Source organism: Drosophila miranda, assembly GCF_003369915.1.
Source record: "Drosophila miranda strain MSH22 chromosome Y unlocalized genomic scaffold, D.miranda_PacBio2.1 Contig_Y1_pilon, whole genome shotgun sequence".
In the NCBI taxonomy this organism is placed as follows: Eukaryota; Metazoa; Arthropoda; class Insecta; order Diptera; family Drosophilidae; genus Drosophila; species Drosophila miranda.
Window position 1 is genome coordinate 6,205,417 of NW_022881603.1, and position 21,919 is coordinate 6,227,335.

Genomic DNA, 21,919 nt, shown 5'->3' on the forward strand with positions numbered 1-21,919 from the left:
ATAACCAAAGCTATTAAATCAAGCACGAAACTCCTAGATATTCAGAATTACGCTGAATTTAAAGAACCATATTAAAGAATCATAAAGGCTTACTCCATCCAGGGATAGAGAAAACCGTCAATTGGTTTAGGGGAAAATACTATTACCCGGATTATCAAAAACTAATCCAAAACATCATAAAAGAATGTCCTACTTGTAATATTTCCAAAACAGAGCATAGAAATACGAAGTTGGCATTCGAAACTACACCGGAAATACTGAACATCAGAGAGAAATACGTCATAGATTTCTATATGGTTGGTAACCAGCAGTTCCTATCATCTATTGACGTATACTCGAAGTTTGCCACTCTTGTAGAAGTAAAAAGTCGTGACTGGTTAGAAGCAAAAAGAGCCATCATGAAAGTTTTTAACGAGATGGGCAAACCAATTGAAATCAAAGCCGATAAAGATTCAGCTTTTATGTGCACAGCATTGCAAGCATGGCTGAATGCGGAAAACGTCAAAATAGAGATCACTTCCAGCAAAAATGGAATATCTGACGTAGAAAGATTTCATAAAACAGTAAATGAAAAATTAAGAATAATATCTAGCGAGGATAACCCAGAAGATAGATTCACGAAGTTTGAATTAATTCTTTATACTTATAATCATAAAACCAAACATAATACCACAAATAGGACACCAGCTGATATATTCATTTATGCAGGCTCACCTGATTATGACACCCAACTAAATAAAGTGAATAAAATCACTCAATTAAATAAAAACCGCATAGAGTATGAAGTAGATACCCGCTATAAACTATCATCTCTAGTTAAGTCTAAGGTAACAAATCCTTTCAAAAGGACGGGCGAAATTAGACAGGTAGACGAAAAACATTATGAAGAAAAGAATAGGGGTAGGAAAATAACTCATTATAAATCAAAATTCAAGAAAAAGAAGAAATCTAATAGAAGCAAATATAATAATTCCAGAGAAACCGAGGAAGTTAATGGAATCGGCGAACTTCAACACAATTAAAATCCTCATCTTCCTCATAATTACCATCGTAATGGCACAGGGCCAAAACATAGAAATAAATCCTATAAAATCCCAAAACGGATATATGATATTCAAAACTGGATCGATTAACATACCTATCAATTACGAATACCATTATCTAACTGTTAATCTAACTAAAACCGAAGAGCTATACCAAAATTTATTAATGCAAGCCACTAAATTCCAGGACATAATCCAAATAAAATATCTAGTAGACAAATTGCAAAGAGAAATGAACGGGCTAAAAATAACCAAAAGAAATAAAAGAGACCTAATCAATATAGTAGGAACAGCCTACAAATATCTCTTTGGAACACTAGATCAGGAAGATAAAGTCGATTTGGAACAAAAAATAGAAAATTTAGCCAGCCATAGCATTCAAATGAATGAACTAAATTTGGTAATAGATGCAGTTAATAGCGGAATAAACGTTATAAACAAACTAAATGAAGAAATCAACAAATAGAAATTTTGATATTCAATCTACAACATTTCACAGAATATATCGAAGATATAGAACTAGGTATGCAATTAACTAGGCTCGGTATATTTAATCCAAAATTATTAAAACAAGACTACCTGGAACAAATAAATTCTGAGAAAATACTAAATATAAAAACCTCCACATGGATTCCAACAACATCCAATTTCCAACATTCCCAAAGACATTACAAAAGTACCAATCTATAAAATCGTTCCGTATCCAGACGAATTAAATAACATGTTAACAGATATGACATACGACAAGTACTACATAAAAAATGAAGAAGTATTTGTTAAATAAACTAGATTGAAAACCAATGAAAATTGTATAAAAGGAATTTTAATGCAAATTTCCACTAAATGTCCATATTCCAATAATTTTCAAAACTTTCAAATAAACTTTATTGAACCCAATATTGAGAATACGAGAAAACTAAAAACAAAGAATCATAGATAATGATCATATATATCAGATTGCTGAATCTGGATCAGATCAGATCATTTTTATAGCCAAAAGGAACAAATCAATTTGCACTGGCTACGCAGCACCCGACGTCACGCTCAGACTGATTTTCTGTCTCTCTCGCACGCACTCCTTGTCGTGTCGTTTAATATTAGATCTAACAGGAGTGCGGATACCAAATTTGGTTACTCTAGCCTTAATAGTCTCTGAGATTTGTGAATATCCCCAGATTTTCATCCTTTGCGGGGGCGGAAGGGGGTGTGGCGAAATTTTGAAACAAACTCGTCTCGGTCCGATATATTAGGAGTGTGGATACCAAATTTGGTTGCTCTAGCTTTTATAGTCTCTGAGATCTAGGCGCTAATGTTTTACTCTAAGCAAAGCCGCCTATGCTACGTGTGTGTTAGAGAGAGACAGGGCGAGATAAAATGAAATTGTTTTCTTGATTCTGGCTATAATAATTATACGATCTGGTTCAGATTTTGCACTCTAGAAGATATAGTCATCTTCTACGATTCTGCGTTTTTAGTTTTCTCGTATCGTCAAAATTGTGGATGCCACAGATTTTCGCCCTTTGTGGGGGCGGAAGTGGGCGGGGCAAAGTTTTGAAATATTCTTGTAGCAGTGACATATCACAGAAGTCTGGATCCAAAACATCGTTGCACTCGCTCTTATAGTCTTTTAGCACTAGGCGCAGAAGGGGACGGACAGACGGACAAACGGACGGACGGACGGACAGACGGACAGACAGACAGGGCTCAATTGACTCGGCTATTGATGCTGATCAAGAATATATATACTTTATGGGGTCGGAAACGATTCCTTCTGGACGTTACACACATCCACTTTTACCACAAATCTAATATACCCCAATACTCATTTTGAGTATCGGGTATAAAAACCACTGTCGTATGTCCAAACTAATGAAATAATTATGCAATACACCAAATATAGTAACCTATTACAAATAAGTCTACTAATTTCATTTGTCATAATTATATTAGTACTACTAAGTTCTGTAGCTGTTAAATTTAAGAAAACTTCTAAAAGAGTCACGGTTAAATGTATTAACCCTTTAATAGAAGCAGAAGAGGAACCAACCTCAGCCACCGCACTTGACACCCCGTCACTATACCCGAGGGTAATCGCCTAGGGACAGGCTAATAACAAACGTTGGGGGAGTGACATATCCATAATTCCCCACATCCCATACACATTATGTTTATGTACAATTCATCCACCCCATCCACACAAGTAACAGGACCCCACTCAAGAATCAATAACTGTTTCTTCCCATACTCCAAGCTAGGGCCCCCCATAATATAAACAATGGACCACATTGTTTCATCAACATTAGAATCACGCCCCTCTCGAGAAATCGATTCATTAGAATCACGCCACTCATGAGGACCAATCAAAGCTAGACATAAAACCAAGGAGTATCACATTCCTAGCTCCGTCATGTAATGCAACACCGATCGCCAGCAGTGGATGCCTTTCATCAAAGCCGACGCATCCCCAAATATCGATCCAGGCACGTACGCCACCGACACGAAGATGCAGCCGAGGAAAGCAACGCCCGAAGCCAGAGTCGGGAGTTCCAAGAGAAGGGCTCATGGAAACTAGCCAGCAGCAGAGAGAGCAGTTCCGTTTGAGACAAGCAGACGTAAAGTTAAGTCGGGGAATTCAACCAATCTTGTGACACAAAGAAATTAAGTACTAAAAATAAAATCTTTTTTAAAAACTAAATTTCGAGTTGCGGATATTTAACTATATATACATATGCATATACATATGGATACACATATGCTTGCATATGTGAATATGTATGCATCTACACACTTGATCATACCCTGCCGTACCAGCAGTGAGCGATGACGAATGTCATCTACAATGTCATCTAGGCGTTGACGCCAGCCAAATCAGAACCCTTTGTTATACCCGATACTCAAAATGAGTATTGGGGTATATTAGATTTGTGGTAAAAGTGGATGGGTGTAACGTCCAAAAGGAATGGGTTCCGCCCCCGTAAAGTATATATATTCTTGATCAGCATCAATAGCCGAGTCGATTGAGCCATGTCTGTCTGTCCGTCTGTCCGTAGAATCGTAGAAGATGACTATATCTTCTAGAGTGCAAAATCTGAACCAGATCGTATAATTATTATAGCCAGAATCAAGAAAACAATTTCATTTTTTCTCGCCCTGTCTCTCTCTAACACACACGTAGCATAGGCGGCTTTGCTTAGAGTAAAACATTAGCGCCTAGATCTCAGAGACTACAAAAGCTAGAGCAACCAAATTTGGTATCCACACTCCTAATATATCGGACCGAGACGAGTTTGTTTCAAAATTTCGCCACAACCCCTTCCGCCACCGCAAAGGATGAAAATCTGGGGATATTCAAAAATCTCAGAGACTATTAAGGCTAGAGTAACCAAATTTGGTATCCGCACTCCTGTTAGATCTTACTATAAAACGTGTATCTCAAAATTTCGCCCCACCCCCTTCCGCTCACACAAAGGACGAAAATCTGTTGCATCCACAATATTACACATTCGAGAAAACTAAAAACGCAGAATCATAGATAATGACCATATCTATCAGATTGCTGAATCTGGATCAGATCGGATCATTTTTATACCCAAAAGGAACAAATCAATTTGCACTGGCTACGCAGCGCCCGACGTCACGCTCAAACTGATTTTCTGTCTCTCTCGCACGCGTTCCTTGTCGTGTCGTTTAATATTAGCGGCGTCTGCCGGAGGAGAGTTATACTGACTTAGTATCGGGTATAACCGTAGAGTTGCGGTGTCCGCAGCAACTCACAACGTTCCCCCTCGTTTTTTCTTTTGTTTCTTTCTTTTCCGCGCGTGCCGTACGTAATTCGGTTCTGCCGACCGTGCGCAGTAGTAGAGAACTTTGTTTTATCTTTTCGTCTTCTTTGCGCCTGCGTCGACAGAACTCTTTTTATACCCGATACTCTAAATGAGTATTGGGGTATATTAGATTTGTGGTAAAAGTGGATGTGTGTAACGTCCAGAAGGAATCGTTTCCGACCCCATAAAGTATATATATTCTTGATCAGCATCAATAGCCGAGTCGATTGAGCCCTGTCTGTCTGTCCGTCTGTCCGTCCGTCCGTCCGTCCGTCCGTCCCCTTCAGCGCCTAGTGCTCAAAGACTATAAGAGCTAGAGCAACGATGTTTTGGATCCAGACTTCTGTGATATGTCACTGCTACAAAAATATTTCAAAACTTCGCCCCGCCCACTCCCGCCCCCACAAAGGACGAAAATCTGTGGCATCCACATTTTTAAAGATACGATAAAACCAAAAACGCAGAATCGGTGAGGATGACCATATCTCCTACAGTGCAAAATCTGAACCAGATCGAATAATGATTATAGCCAGAATCAAGAAAACAATTTCATTCTTTCTCGCTCTGTCTCTCTCTAACACACAGTTTTCATGGTCGGTTTTGTCAATTGCAAAATATGAGTTCAAGGATCTCAGAACCTCAACCAAATTTGGTATCCACACTCCTGTGATATCGGACCTTGACCGTTTCGTGTCCAAATTTCGCCACACCCCCTTCCGCCCCCGCATAGGACGAAAATCTGGGGCATCCACAAATCTCAGAGACTATTAAGGCTAGAGTAACCAAATTTGGTATCCGCACTTCTGTTAGATCTCACTATAAAACGTATATCTCAGAATTCCGCCCCACCCTTTTCCGCCCCCACAAAGGACGAAAATCTGTTGCATCCACAATATTGCACATTCGAGAAAACTAAAAACGCAGAATCATAGATAATGACCATATCTATCAGATTGCTGAATCTGGATCAGATCAGATAATTTTTATAGCCAAAAGGAACAAATCAATTTGCACTGGCTACGCAGCCCCCGACGTCACGCTCAGACTGATTTTCTGTCTCTCTCGCACGCACTCTTTGTCGTGTCATTTAATATTAGCGGAGGAGAGCCGTACTGACTTAGTATCGGGTATAAATTTAGAGTTGCGGTCTCCGCAGCAACTCACAACGTTCCCCCTCGTTTATATTAAATGCATGATTTTTCGGGAAAAATCATCACCTAAAAAAGCATGATTTTTGGGTAAAAATCATCGCTTATTATGTGCATGATCTTTAAGCCAAAAAATCATCACTTATAAAATGCATGATTTTTCGTGAAAAATCATCGCTTATTAAGTGCATGATTTTTCGGCAACGCTCGATGACAATGTCATCGATTATGCTACAGTTGGTTAAACATTTCTTATTCGGTATTGTCTTACTTAACATACTATTTCATCGATTAACAACATGAGACCATGGTTTTATCCTTACACTCTCCCCAGGGTTTAAGCCTTGCTGGTTCTAGTATACTTCGGAATGGCATTTGCGTCAACTGACAGTCCTCAATGTCGACAACCTCATAACGATCATTATCCAATACTCTATTGATCCTGTACGGTCCTCGATACTTTGGTGCGAACATCTTATTGATCCCCGGTGTTGTGTCCACATGCCGGACTGCTACATAGTCACCAGGTTCATACTTTAATGGGGCTCTATGTTTATGGGCATACATCTTCTCATTTCTTTTCTGCGACAACCGTATGTTCTCACTTGCTATTTCTCTTATAGTTTCCAACTCTCTAAGTTCTGACGCTAACTTCTCCTCTAGGTATTCGGTTAATTCATCTACAACGGGTCCTTTCTGGGGTATTCCAAATAACAATGTGCTAGGTGTCTTTTTCGTACTGCTGTTAACGGAGTTATTAATGGCGTGCTCTACCTTGCTCATCAACCTATACCAATCGGCTTGCTCAAGGGGCTCTGACAGTTTTCCTAACATAGGAGTAAGAACACGTCACCGCCGCTCCACTTGGCCATTCGCCTGCGGTGCACCTGTAGCTACCTTAATGTGCTCTATCCCTCTCTCCTGCAGAAAACTAGAGAACTCTAACGAGGTGAAACAGGTCCCACGATCTGATATTATCCTAGTAGGGCGACTATAGAAATCAAAATATTTACTTAAGGCATCCTTCGCTTCCCGCGTGCTGGTACTATTAACCGGGAACAATTTGACAAACTTAGTGAATGCATCTATTACCACAAGGAGGTGTTTTCGCTTAGATCTAATACTCGGCAACGGACCCAAATGATCAACATGTAGGGTATGAAAAGGAACACACGACTTTGGGATACTATGGAGCGTTCTGTTATGGATTGTTTTAGGCATCGAGTGTAGTATACACGGTAGACAGTTTCTGATGAACCTTGCCACTTTACTTCTCATTGACGTAAACCAGTAGGTCCTCAAAAGGTCACTCACGCACTTCTCTGCGGCCAGATGTCCTAGTTTTTCGTGTGACCGCCTTATCAACTGCTCTTCCATACACATTGGTACATAGAAACATAGTTTGTTTTCACAACTCCTCTTGTAAACAATACCATCTATAATTTCAAAATCTACTTCAATTCCATCCTCTAGCATTTTTCGAATCCTAACTACTTCCTTGTCTCGCATCTGTTCTGTTTGCAATATCCAATCAACATCTTCTGGCGTTGCACCTACTACCCCAACTATCAATGATTTTAGTTATCTTTCCTCCTGAAACTCTAACTTGTCCCTCTCTACTGTATCCTCAACACATTTTTTCTCTTTATCTGAATTCCTATTACTAATGTACTTTACTCCCCCACCACATCGTTAACGCTTCTTCTACATTGGCTCAAATCTCTAATTTCAATCTTCGATCCATCCTCTTCCCTATATTCACTATTCTCTATGTTATCTCTACAATCACTACCAAGGTTCTCTCTATCATCAGACTTCCACCTATTTCCCAATCTACTTCCTACTGCACTTGATTCTCCACACTCAATCGCAGGGTTCTGTACGGTACTACTACGCTCTTTACTGATATTTAATTCTCTACACTTAATCACAGGGTTCTCTACGGTACCTCTATGCTCACTACCAGGGTTGTCTCTACTTACACTATTCCTTGTATATTGCTTTCTACTCTCATCTTTTTCTAAATTAGACTTTTCTAAACCGTATTTGACTCTATAACCATCCTCTAACATATTCGTCACTTGATCTTGTCTGCTCAGCGCATCAACGTGCGCCATACTGGCTCCAGGTCTGTGCATAATGGAGTAATCATAGTTCTCTAACTCTAGGGACCACCGTGCTATCTTAGGACTAATTGACTTTCTGGTTAACGTCTGTACTAACGAATTCCAATCCGTGATTATTTTGAAGGACCTATGCTCCAAATATGCTCTAAAACGCCTCAATGCATAAATTATAGCCAATGTCTCTAGTTCGAAACTATGATTCTCTTTCTGTTGTTTTGCCGGAATAATAGGACACAGGGTGCATCTTCCCATCATCTTGTCTTTGCATCAGTATTGCGCCATAACCGTATGAACTTGCGTCCTGTTGTAATTCCGTTTCTCTATTTGGGCTAAAAATGGCTAATACCGGAGGATTTGCCAACGCATTCTTAAGAGTTTCAAACGTCTTCACCTGTTCTCTATTCATGGGAAACGGACCACCTTCTTTTAACAACTGCACCAAGGGCTTAGCTGTCGTCGCAAATGACAACATGAAACGTCAAAAATACGAAAAGAATCCCAAGCATGAGTGCAGTGCTTTTACATTTTGAGGGACTGGGTATTTTTTCAAGGCCTCAATATGGGAATCACTAGGAACTATTCCGTTTTGATTAACTTTATACCCCAGGAAATCGATGTTTCGATTGACAAACCTACACTTTTTTACATTTATCTCTAAATTTTGCTCGCTAAACCGAATGCATAGTCTTTTTAATATATCCATGTGTTCTTCAACTGTTTTAGTCGCTACTAATATATCATCCATGTACACTACAATGCTTTTGTTCCTAATAAAGTCTCTCAAGAGCTCCGAAATAAATCTCTGAAAAATAGCGGATCTATTTTTTAACCCAAAGGGCATTCTCAAGTACTCATACTGTCCTTGCGGTGTCACAAACGATGTATACGGAACTGTTTTTTCTTCTACGCCTATTTGATGATACCCACTTTTCAAATCTATAATGGAAAAACAGCACTTGTTTTCTAAAAACTCAAGACAGTCCTCAATAAGGGGCAATGGGAAATTATCTTTAACAATTCGTTTGTTCAGACCACGGTAATCGACACACATTCGAAGTTCTCCTGATTTTTTTTTTACTAGGACCACTAGGAGACTCACTATGACGGATTACTTTCTTTTCTAACAGATCATCTACTATTTCAGCTACTTTCTCTCTCTCATGGTAGGATAAACGACGCGGAGTACAATGAAATGGTGTTGTTTCTGTTACACGAATCGGCATCTGATACTTTGGTGGTGCTTTAAAGTCAAATTCTTTGTGTAAATAGTATGTCTTAATAACTCCCTACACTTTTCTGCAAGAGTGGGGCCAAATTCGAAACCTACGTTAATATGTTCCTCTTCATCAATCTCTACCGCCGCATAAAAGTTACTGAACTCGTCGCCTTGATTCATATTCTCGATGGCCATTTTGTCATTCCTTGAGTTTTCTTGTGTCTGATTTTTAAATGGATTAGAACGTTTGATTAGCTCGCTTCTTTCTGATTGATTACCATCTAACTTATCATATAGTCTTATGTTAATATTATTTTTACGTTCGGTGGATATAGACGCGCAGGTTAAACTAATAGCTTTTTGCTTTAACGAGCTTAATGGTGTGTGTTGCTTCGCATTGATATTTTTCTTATGAACTAATTTTACTTCAATAACTTTAAGGGCATCGCGTCCCAACAATACCGGCAAAGGCAGCATGTTATCATCTACGATGTTTAATAGAACGATATATTTCTTTGTGCAAAATTCAATATGGCACTTAAATTTTCCCGATATGGGAATTGGTTGTCCTCCTAGTCCATAGTATTTCCTAACTTCATTATAGGCTTCAACTATAGCCGACTTCGGTATCAAAGACTTATGAATAAAACTTACAGGGCTACCTGTATCAAATAGACTAAAAATACTGACGCCTCTTTGTTCACCAAACGGAAGTCATAAAGTGATTAACTGGACAGCCGCTAAATCGTCGTTGTTTTTTTCTCCTGGTCGCTCCTCATCTTGAACTGCAGCTACCCTAGTGGCCATCTTTCGTTTCGGGCACTGCGAATATAGGTGGCTGGTACTCCAACAGTTAAAACATGCCCCATCCGGTCTCTTTGGCTGACTGCATTTCTTCATATCGTGCCCAAATTGCCGACAGTTGTAGCAACGCATTGCGCCACCACCTTGCTGCTGCCCAAATGCCATACTCACATTTAGTTTTCCCTTTGTCATACCTTCGCTACGAATTGCTACGACGCCCGGAGCTCTTCTGACCTTATCATAGGTGACCATCTTGTCACGCAACTCGTTGAGTGTGCTGCAATATAGCATGGATGCTGCCATGCCCGTCTTGTCCTGCAGTCCCTCTACGATGAATTTGACCACATCGCTCGTGGCCATGTCTGCTTGCGACGCTATGCTGCACATTGCGACGAAATATTGCAATGCGCTTTCATTATTTGCAATTTTCCGTGCCTCCAGTCGCTTTCCAATGTCCCACGCTGTCACTTTCTGCTCAAAGACGTTGAGCAATTCTGCTCGCATCAATTGCCAAGTCAAAGGCGCCACATGGTCGATGTACGCCTTCGCCGATCCGCCTAGCAGCCGCTTCGCTAATATCCAGCATTTGGACTCGGATACACCATGGAAATTCATAATGTCCTCAAAGTTACTTATCCAACTGGTTACAGGCTGGTCGTCATCTCCAGAAAATGGACGCATCAACGCCTCAATGTGTGTCAAGTCGATGCAATCTCTCGACGTTTCCAACTCCATAGCCTCTTTCTCCGTTTTCAATATGCTTAATTTGAGATCAGCTAAGCGCTTGCGAGAAACGTACAATTGTTCCAACTGCTGCAAACGGCGCGATTCTTCTTCGTATTCATCTGATCGCATGGTCAATTTCGAACAAGCGTTGTCGTGTCGCGGCATGAATGCTTCTCGAGCCTTCTGCACATTTTCACCATATTCTTCTGGCACCGCTTTTACTGCGTGTTGTGCACTACGGTTGTCTCTATCTATCTCGCGCTCAACCGGGACTGCAAAAATGTCTGCCTGCATAGTCTCGTCTGCGCTTGGCGCCGTATTTCCTAGCTCATGCGTGTCTTCCATGATTTTTTTTACTGCTGTACGTAATTGGTGTATGTTGGCATCTTGATCAAAATATACGTTTTGCCTACGCTCTTATGTCTGCATAGTTCATCACAGAGTTTTTTTTTGGGCAAACCCCACATCTGATATGTAAACTTTTAGTAGCACGGTTTTATTATATGTTCTTCTTTCTTGATCGTCGTATTCGAATGAATGTGTGTTGGCATATCGATACTTGTCGAGGACAAGTATCGATATATCGAGTACATTGGTATTTCTTATAATACTATCGATGAGTAAATCTTAAACTAATATTCAAATCTTATAAACTAATATTCATATCTTACACTTAAGTATTTGTTTTCAATCAAATAAACTAGATTATATTATAACATAATGTTATAAAAGAAAATAGATCCATTTGTACTTCAAAGTCAATGTCAGGCTGCTCAAAATAATAGGTACACTTTAAGTATTTTTATGAAAAAAGTTTGTTAACTGATTATTATTATTTTTTTGTTGCCTAAATGTTATTTAATAGTTAATATCCGATGTATCCACCTTTATTTTTTGTCACCTTTATAATTATTTTTGGCGTACTTTTAATAAGCGTCTGGCAGGTGTCTCATAACACAATTTTTGGACGCCCTCGCATAATTTTTGATTATTTGAAAATGAAAACTTAGCTAATTTTGTTTCGTAAATCTCCCCACAAGTTTTCGATTGGATTTAAGTCGGAAGACACTTTAAAACGTCTGTTGTTTGGTCCTCAAAAAATTTGGTCAAAAGCTTGGATGTGTGCCTTGGGTCGTTATATTACTTAAATACCCAATGGAAACTCATGTTTTCTTCAGCATAAGGTAGAATAACTGTCTGCAATCTGGGTTTGTATTGCGTCAGCGTCCATTCTGTTCGTTGTCAGGAAAAATGGACCTACGCCGTACCAGGATGAGCAGCCTGTTACGGTTAAAACTCTGTTATTCGGCGGTTTCCCTGTTTCATTTTTTTGTCACGGAACTGCAATACATTGACAAATAAAACATACCAAAAAAAATTTTGTTTTCATCACTTAAAGTACAACAAAATTAATTATTAATGAAAAGCTTCAACGTGTACCTATTATTATGATCAAGTGTGTATATCCCAGAATGACGCAGCGGAACAAGCACTTGCATTTTTTTACAGTTGCAGGTTTATACCTGCATTTTATACATCGAAAAAAACAATAATTTTTGGTGTTTAATCGTGTTTGGACACGCGTGATTAATTTTTCGATCATATAGCGGATCAAGTCACGTTTTTTTTGTAAATTTCGTCAAACATGTATTATTAGGGAACATTTCTAAATAATTTAGTTTTTAAAAATTTTGAACGTCATAAAAGATGATGCTTAAAATGGTTTCGGAATTCAAATTCATTTTGTTATTTTGCACACTTGATCACCTATGCGCATCCTTATAATGTGATAAATGCATCTATGTATATGTGTGCATGCTTATATGTAAATATTTCTGTTCCTGTATCATATATTCTCATATAAATCCTCATCTGCTTAACCAGACTTCAAGTTAAGGCAGGTAGACTTTTTTTTTGATTTGGCCTCTTGTTATTAATAATAACAAATAACACAAATAACACCATACGAACACATTATGTACTATAATTATTAAAACCACGCAGTTAGACCAGATATAAAAATCTTATCGGAAGTTTGTTTCTTATCTAGTTTTGCTTCGCCGAAAATATACTTTAAAAGTATAATTTGGCTTGATTTTGCCTTGGTTAACGTCGTCTCGTTATCCTGCACTTTAGATTGGACTTGAATTCCGGTGCAATACGATCATAAAATGGATTTCATGAAACAGCTGTTCATCACCTCAAAAATCAGAATCAGTTCTGTTATATGTTCGGTACAGGTATTACAAATAAATTAACAACATTTTTCAACATCGATATTATCCGATTAGCACGAAGCTGTTTTGTTGGGTGTACAATTTGTTCATTGTGAAAAAATATGGAACTATCGATAACCGAACTTGAAGCGGGTAATAGGCTCTGCACACTGATCCCATCCCGGGGGAACGGTGGGATTTTTTGATGGATGTGAAACTCCGATTCACACTGGCACCATATACAATGAGGCAACAATGAGTCCTTGTAAATTATGTAAATTAGCCGTTGAAAAGGTCAACCCCATATTCAGGTGGAGCAGATTCAGAATATTGTTCGGCGATAATTGGATACCTTATAATTTAGTTAGTCAGCATTATTCAAGGGAATATCAAAATTGAGCAATAGGAACGATTACTGCCTTACGTTTTTTGTTGTTTAACCTCTTTCGCTAAAACCTTTTTTTAGGCAAAATCCAATATAAGTAAGTATTTCAAACAATCCAGTCAAGTAGAAAATAGGTTCATTTGATAAAATTATGGTTTCCAATCTTTGGCGGAGAACAATTTACCCATTGAAAACCAAGAATGTATTTTAAGACGGCATGGATCTACATAAAGAATTTACAATCGGTAATTTTTACCGCCATTTACCTTAAGTAGTTGAACTCTTTAAATATAGGGGGCTTAGGTGGGCTAAGTTCGGTTTTTCATCGTACGAGACGATATATTATTGTTGAGAAACCAAAATTGAGGTAAAAAAAATCCAATTCAAGTATTTAAAAAAAGCCAGTCAAGTAGAAAATAGATTCATTAATTGGATCAAATTATGTGGGCATGGCTTAAAGATCTAACTATTTAGTAATATTCGACGGAATATCAAAAACGAGGAATATGTATAATATAAATTGATTTCGTCAGTATATTTACGGTATATTTTGGTATATTTCTGAGGGTCGGACGGAATATTTTAGCGATAAATCCGCGGTCACACTAATATGGAATTATTCTTGTGTAAAACGTGTGAAATTATTAATATTTTCGTAACTGGACAACATATTTCATTGTGTATATGCAAAAACAACGCAGTGCAAGGCTACAATTGTTTTAAAATCTTCCCGAAAAGGAACTGATGAGAAATATACGTAACATTTCACAACTTAGATGCATGATTTCATACCATATTCCATTTGAACAAAGTCATCGAGTAATCATGGATAAATCTGCCTCAAATTAAAGTTGGCTTTGTGCAATGCCACCCAAAACAAAACACAAGAAAATGGCTTTTCAAAAGGAATTCCACGCAGACTTGTGTTTTGAAGAATAGATGTCGAAATTTCACACCCTTATGGGTACGTTGCTTGACTATTTCCTTCTCTTTGTTCTTCGAATGATTGGAAACATGAGCTCCCCAATATACGAGCACTATCGATGCGCGCCGTCGCGCCAGCATGCTGGAGGGTAGACACCTAACAATATGCAGGAATAAGAGCCAGCGCCTTCGCTTGAACAGCGAACGGGTACGGAGAACCTGCTCATGGATTCACTGGAGCCAGAACCTTTGGCCAACATGTTCAATTCTCTCCAATTAATGGCGATTAATGTTGTCAACCAAATGCAAACGGCCTTGCAGAATCGAGTGACGTCGAAGGTGTCAACAAACCTGCCTGGGCTCGATGCGTTTCATCAATGCGAACCGTCGTCTTCTTGCTACTTTTTTATCGATCTGCGAAACACTACAAACCGCTTTAAGGACTCTCAAGAAGAGTTTGGCAATAGCACTAGTCATCTATCCAACGACAAGAACAATAATGCTGATGACACGGCTGGTTCATCTGCTAAGAAGTCTATGCAGCGGCAGAGGAGTATTTCGGAATGCAGCGATAATAGTTTTGATATTTGCTTCGAGGACGATGACGAAAGTAGCGTGCAACACACAGCATGCAGCGATGATGAGGAGGATTACGAACAGTTTGAGGTGTGTGAGTGCATCAACGACAGCTCGACAACAAACAAAAAGGTATGGATAGAATTCTTCATAAATATAAATGCTCTTGATCCTCATAATTGTGTCTTAATAGGTGCGTTTCAACTTGAAGCCCGAAGTACATGTTATGCTCGCCTGGGACTTTGCTTATCGGGCAGCGCGGAAGAGCGAGTGGCAAGTGATGGCTCGGGATCGTTTCCGATTCCAGCAGAGGATACATCGTGTAGCTCCAATTCTAAATCCCATCCTGACTCCAAATCACAGAGAACAAGTCTACAAGGCTCGATTCCGCAATGTAGAATAATTCGTTTTGTATTTTGTATTCATACCTGAATTATTCGTTGATGTAAATATTACAATTTAGTCAGATTACGACTACGACCTGTATTAAGCACACTGTTTGAGTAATCAATGTAACCGCTGAGTTTGTGATTGACCTTTTCCAAGCCAAAAAATATTCAACCTGTAATGGCTAGCACGTCAAACGAAATTTCATTTTGCTTTTTTGCTAATATTTAGTACCATAAGGAAATTGGATTTGTTGATAGAGGGATAAGATAATATTAAACTGCTAAATAAAATAAGTTTTAGATGTGTAAACTTTTAATAGCACGGTTTTATTATATGTTCTTCTTTCTTGATCGTCGTATTCGAATGAATGTGTGTTGGCATATCGATACTTGTCGAGGACAAGTATCGATATATCGAGTACATTGGTATTTCTTATAATACTATCGATGAGTAAATCTTAAACTAATATTCAAATCTTATAAACTAATATTCATATCTTACAGATGTATTTTATATAGCATTACTGTGTCTGTAAACCAAAAGGACCACCCTTTCATATACATATATTACATAAATAACCGAAAACCATTAACTAACAAAGCCAAAAGTTATATATTTCAAAAAGTAACGACTTCATTTTGAGCGGAGTGACTCTTCATAGAAGAGAACACTTGAAAACCAGTCTGATAAGGTGCGATTACGGTTTGATAAGAGAACCGATTCTTCTAACGTTGAATTTCATAAATGTTATCATTTGTATGAACTGATTTCTTCATTCATGTGCTTACTCTTCATTATTCAACACGCTCCCAATTTACTTGGCCAATTGATAAACTCCACCAGAAAATAGAACCTTATGTTCTCTAACTTTACGCTGCAGGAAGTGTTTAAGCTCGTCTTGAGTAAACTCCACGCCTCCACTATGCGAGGCAAAGAGTTTTAGCATCTGATGGATTCGATCGATGGGCATGGAATCAAGGTTCGTGAGCATGCCCACAATATAGGACCAAAATGCCTAAAGTAATTTCCAATTAAATAATCTGTTTGAATAGAGTCTGAGCTGCACTTACTTGAAGTTCCTCCTCCCTTTGATCGCTGGCAGATGCCATGGCCGACTCTAGATCTTCATTGTCGGCCTCAGCAAGACTCATTTCCTCAAACTGTGACTTTTTAGTTTCCTTTTCTAGAAGTGTAAATAGTCCCGGGGAAGATTCTGAAATCAAACCATGATTTTGCCAAAAACTTATCCGACGCCTGAGCGCTGAATCAGGAACTTTTGTGATTGAACTAAGTTCCTCAATGGTCCATTCACCTGTTGAGATTGATTTTTATTAAACATATTTCTGCTAGTTCTTTTCAATGGCATATTCCTTACTCTTGTTTTGGAAATGGTATATGATCACGGCCAGCGTTGGGCTCACCACAATGTCCATTGTTCGGTCTCCGATTTCAATAACAATATTGACGCGACCTGTTACCGTACGCCAGTTGAGAGTACGGTTCCCCTTATACCCCTCATAGGCCTTGGTATACTTTTTGAACTCATTCTCGATTTCCTCTGGCAACTGACGACTCTCCTTGTTAAAGGATGGCCAAAACTGTGCAGATATAATGAGCGAAGAGATGTCAAACATCTGATCTAAAATAGCAGTAGTAATAATTTGAATACATCTGATTACCTTCGATTGATTGATTGGATGCTACTCACTTTCATTGATATTGCCATCGCCGTGAATGTGCGCGTTGATTCGCTTTGAATCGGTTACGTCCTTCAACATCACCTCGCAGCTGTGCAAAAGCGAATCCCCAAAGCGAATTTTCAACAGTTCTAGGTTTCGAATTTCCTTTTCTGAATATCTATCCTATCTTTGATTTGTTGTATTTCATGAGATTAGCATCGATTCCAAATGGATCCGGTTCCCAGTTCTCCCAATTGCTGAACTCGTCGGGGCCAGACTCCTTGCCATTTTTGATCGACTCCCCTTTGGCCAATTCTTCGGACAAGTCGGTTGGTCCCTCTTCTGTAAGTCCTGTTACAACGCGTCGAACTGTGTCGCTGCGTTTACGCAGATAATCTTTGATCGGAGCAGTAACCATCTCCAAAATTACCCCAGATTGGTCCAGATGACGAATTGCTTTTATGGCGGCTACGTATCCAGTTAATATATTCATCGTATTAACCCCAGGATGGAGAATTCTGGCTTCCAACGAGCTTCTCAGTGACTCCGTTAAGTAGACTCGCATATCAATTTTCTCCATACAAATCTTCAAGTCATCTATGGCTGGTATTGAATCTGGATAGTCTACAGTACAAATGTACATGGTTTTATGAGTAAAGATAGGAAAGGAATGAATATATAATAAACATATAAACCTACCAATTATAATACTGAAGAATTGGCCAATAACGCTCTGGGCAAACGTTTGAAGGATTGAACAGATGAGGGAACTTCCAGTTCCTTGGCACTATCTTTGTTTTGCCAATCTGTGAAAATGCTCTTCAACCATGTCATTATAACATCTGCCAGCCACTGTAAAGGATATCCTACAGTTAGCACAAGTTAGTCTCCTATTGGAGGACTGCATGGCTTACCTTTTCCAGTTGCTTGAGGTGACTTCTATCAAAAATACCCTGGCACGTGTTGTTTATATGCTCTTTGATTTTGAGCTTTATGAGGGATGTTAAAGCCCTGCCAGTCAAACGATCTATTAAGTTCATCTCAAACAATTTCATATTGGTTTTGTTCACCATTTCAGTAAGACGAAGACAGCAGCACTGCTCTACGTCGAAATTGCAGCCGACGCATAACAGTTCGTCGAATACCTCCGAGTCTATAAATTATAAATCATAAGCCTGCAAAGTAAATTATCCATAATTTTGTATGTACGTACCGACTGTTGTTAAAGCAAGATGCGAAGCTTTGGTGTAGAGTTTGAAATGAACCCAATAGAAGGCTCCCACAACCACACTGAATGCTGGTGGCAACTGGGACAACAACGAATCACGTAGGTAGGATTTGATGGAATCTTCGTGCAATAATTTCGCAGAGCTTAGGCCTGAACTAATTTCCGGGTTCATAAGACGTGCAAGTCGGGGTTTAACTTGCATTAAAATGTTAAAGCTATGATACAGCTCGTTAATAGCATCAATGAACTGGGTAAACAATTTGTTCTTATCCGGTAGTGCTTCTATGACTATGGTACGCTGTCTCCTTGAAAATGCTTCCAGAATTTGGGCGCAAGTACATTTCGAATCACCGACTGAATTTCTAGATCCAAAATTGCCGCAAATGTGTCAATGTTGCCCAATTCCTGTAGGTGCCGGCGAACATTCTCGTACACCGCTTCTTCAACCGGCTGAGAAGGTCCAGGGCTCTGTGAAAATGTGTTATGCTAATAATAAAAATATCCGTGCTATCAATAACAAAACCTACCCCACCACCCAGAACTGGAAATATTTTCAGCACGTCCAGCCACAAAGCATCAAAGTCGCACATCTTATTCTATTAAAAAATGTAAACAATAATTTGCAGACCAGGTGAAAAAGCGAACTTAGCACACTAAGTCCCCCTCTATTTAAACAGTTTAACTACTTCAGGTAAATGACGGTAAAAATTATCGAATGTAAATTTTTCTTGTAGATGCATGCCATCTTTCCTCTGAACTTAAAAAAAAACACGATACTGCGCTAAAAATATTAAATTATCATTATTTATTCGGTGGAATATGAAAGTACCTCTTGGTCTACAATGGGTTAATCGTTCTCCGTCAAGGATTGGAAACCTGATGTTCGATTTGATTTCACTACCTAGGTAGGACTTTCATACCTGAAAACATAATTTTTTCCGATTGATAGATAAATTTTCTACAAGATTTGCTAATTTTATCTACTGCCTTTTATTGAATTTTTTCTAGAAAAAGTGTTTTATCGAAAAAGGTTAAATAAATAAAACATAAGTGTGTAATCGCTCGTATTGCTCAATTTTTATATTCCGTTGAATAATGCTGGCTAACTAAGACTCTCAGCTCTACCCACATAATTGTATGACATTGATAAATAAATTTTCTACAAGGCTAACTGCTTTTAAGTACTCCCTTTTATATTATTGTGTCTAAAACAAGGTTTAAAAAAAAGTTACACAAAAAATAGTGGCAACGGAATTTGAAATCACCTCGGGGAAGAGAGGTGATTTTATACGACCATCGACTTTATACGAGAAGTGCTCGCCAAATAGAAATTGTTTGAAAGTGAATAAGTGAAAAGGATACGAATGCTAATTTAATAGATTGATAATACAAACCGTCAATATACCTTCACTCAATTTCGTTGTAGAAATATAAATAAAAGTATATAATATACCGTAAATGGTAACCCTGCAGAAAAGTGTAAAAATAAATCGATAGTACGGTATCACTATCGATATGCTCCGATGCGAGTATTAAGGAAATCACCGATTGTATTAAAGCTATTAGCAAGAAATACTTATTCAAATACATATTTTAATTTCCTGCGTGAAGAATATTTTAATTACCATTCAGGCATAATTCAACGTACATTCCACTGTACATTTAAACATGCAGATCAATTAACTAAGTTCAATTGAAGTTTGAAGACACAGATATACTGACTATGTAGTATATATGTATATATTCTTTTAATGTAAACATCCCAGTCCAAAAGGCAAACATTTTAAAAATACATACATCTTAATGTTCTGATAAACACAAATTCATTTAAGCAAAATTTTCATATGAAATACAGAAAAAAAATTATTTACACACATAAAAGTTACGATTTTACAGAACCAGGAATAAATATTTATAGGAATATTGTTAAATTGCAGAATTATTTATTTTTATTGTACTGTGTGTCACCCAACACACGCCCGTTTTAGCCAATATAAATTGGGATGCCAATGGCTTTGTAACTTATTGAATATTTAAGAGACTATCGTATTTTCAAATGCGTCTGCTGATGCTTTTTCAAGTGATCGCTTCGTACAAAGCGTCGTAAGCATTGAGGACAGGCATAGGGCTTTTCGCCCGTGTGCGTTCGTATATGCCGGTTAAGATCATCCTGCCGTTTAAATCGCTTTTCACATTGTCGGCAGCGAAAAGGACGATCTTGCACAAACTGAGGTATACCATAGGTACTAGGACCATCCTGTGGCGGCAATTGAGACAGTGTATTTACAATTTCGTCGGCAGGCTCGTACTTGACCTCAGGTTTGGAGTTAAGGAAAGATGGCAACTGACTTTCAGGTAAAGGTGCTACAATATGGTACTTGTCACTATGCTCGGGACGTTCCAATTTGATTTTCAGTGGCTTGTGCTGAAAATCAACTATATCCGCAGGCTGTTGTTGATGTCGGTCTATGTTCTGCTCCCCTGTACCCAGCACAGCCATGAAGTGGAACCCCGACTCTGGCTCTGATGTTTGTTTCCTGGATGATTTTAACCGAACATTGTTGGGTATCGAACGTTTAGGAGTGCTGCTCTTTAGTTGCCGGTCATGTGTGGCCAGGTGCTTTGTTAGGTGATCACTGCGGGAGAACTTCTTGGTGCACTGCACGCACTCGAAAGGCTTCTCCCCCGTATGGGTGCGCAGGTGCCTATTGAGTTCGTCCGATCGGGTGAAACCCTTTCCACATTTGGGTTCGCTGCAAACAAACGGCTTGATGCCTGTGTGCCATGTGAGATGGGAGCGCAGGTGAGAGCTTTTTCCATAGCTTTTCGTACAGTTGTCGTAGGTACAAACGAATTTTCGTTTGGGGTCAGCTGCATGTGGAGTAGCTAGTAGTTTGATGGTGGGCATTATGCGAATTTTAGAATTCCCGGTGAATTGCGAACCATCTCCGTTTGAATTCCGGTTATTCTCAGTCTCAACTCCGTTGTGTACATTTTCGAGATCCAATGGCGCCGAATCATGCTTAAGATCGCCAAAAATGGTCGAGGCTCTAAGTATTATATCTGACGCCTGTTCATTTAAATGTGTGCCGACCGCTAGTGTCGGAAACGCTGGTGGTGGTTTCATGGATTCTATAGGCGTTAACGTTGATGTCGTCAGCATTTGGGGTGTGGGCGTGTTTGCTACTACTTGTGACATTACGCTCACGTTTGAGTTTCCTTAAAAGCCGAAATGTGTTCCGTATCCAGTCTGCAATTTTAAACCAACACAAAGGGGCAGTTTAATTATTTACTTTACCCTATTCTGCTCAGTGGGCGTCGGCGGTATTTATCAGTAAAATGGTCCCTCGTCACCATAGCCAGCACGGATACCGATTTAGTTTTGAATTGCATGTGCCGTACACAATTTTTTATAGATTAAAACCAGCAAAAATACATATACAATATAATTTAATTTAACTGTATTTTTTATTTTATTTATATCTGCAGAACATTATATAGCGATGGTTGAAGTGTTGTATGGCGATATAGCGACCAATTGACTGACACTTATTGATGGCACTCTGAAAACTATCGACAGAACTCAGAGTCAAGTGAGGTGCTATAGTTATAATAAATATTATTTCGGCTGTTC

The 21,919-nt window shown here is 38.8% G+C and overlaps 2 protein-coding genes and 1 pseudogene across 2 annotated transcripts; 1 reads left to right on the plus strand and 2 right to left on the minus strand.

Annotated features, from left to right (window-relative positions):
- Positions 1-14,103: 14,103 nt before the first annotated feature.
- LOC117191091 lies at positions 14,104-15,694 on the plus strand. Its single transcript, XM_033396054.1, is given in 2 exon segments — positions 14,104-15,120; positions 15,182-15,694. Coding segments are annotated over 2 exon segments (903 nt in total). The 5' UTR covers positions 14,104-14,427; the 3' UTR covers positions 15,392-15,694.
- Positions 15,695-15,966: 272 nt separating this feature from the next.
- LOC117191008 lies at positions 15,967-18,921 on the minus strand (annotated as a pseudogene).
- A 1,290-nt stretch (positions 18,922-20,211) lies between these two features.
- Positions 20,212-21,802, minus strand: LOC117190743 (zinc finger protein 572-like). The gene has a single exon (XM_033395802.1). It carries the CDS (start codon positions 21,482-21,484, stop codon positions 20,327-20,329), a length of 1,158 nt encoding a protein of 385 aa, XP_033251693.1. The 5' UTR covers positions 21,485-21,802; the 3' UTR covers positions 20,212-20,326.
- Positions 21,803-21,919: the final 117 nt, after the last annotated feature.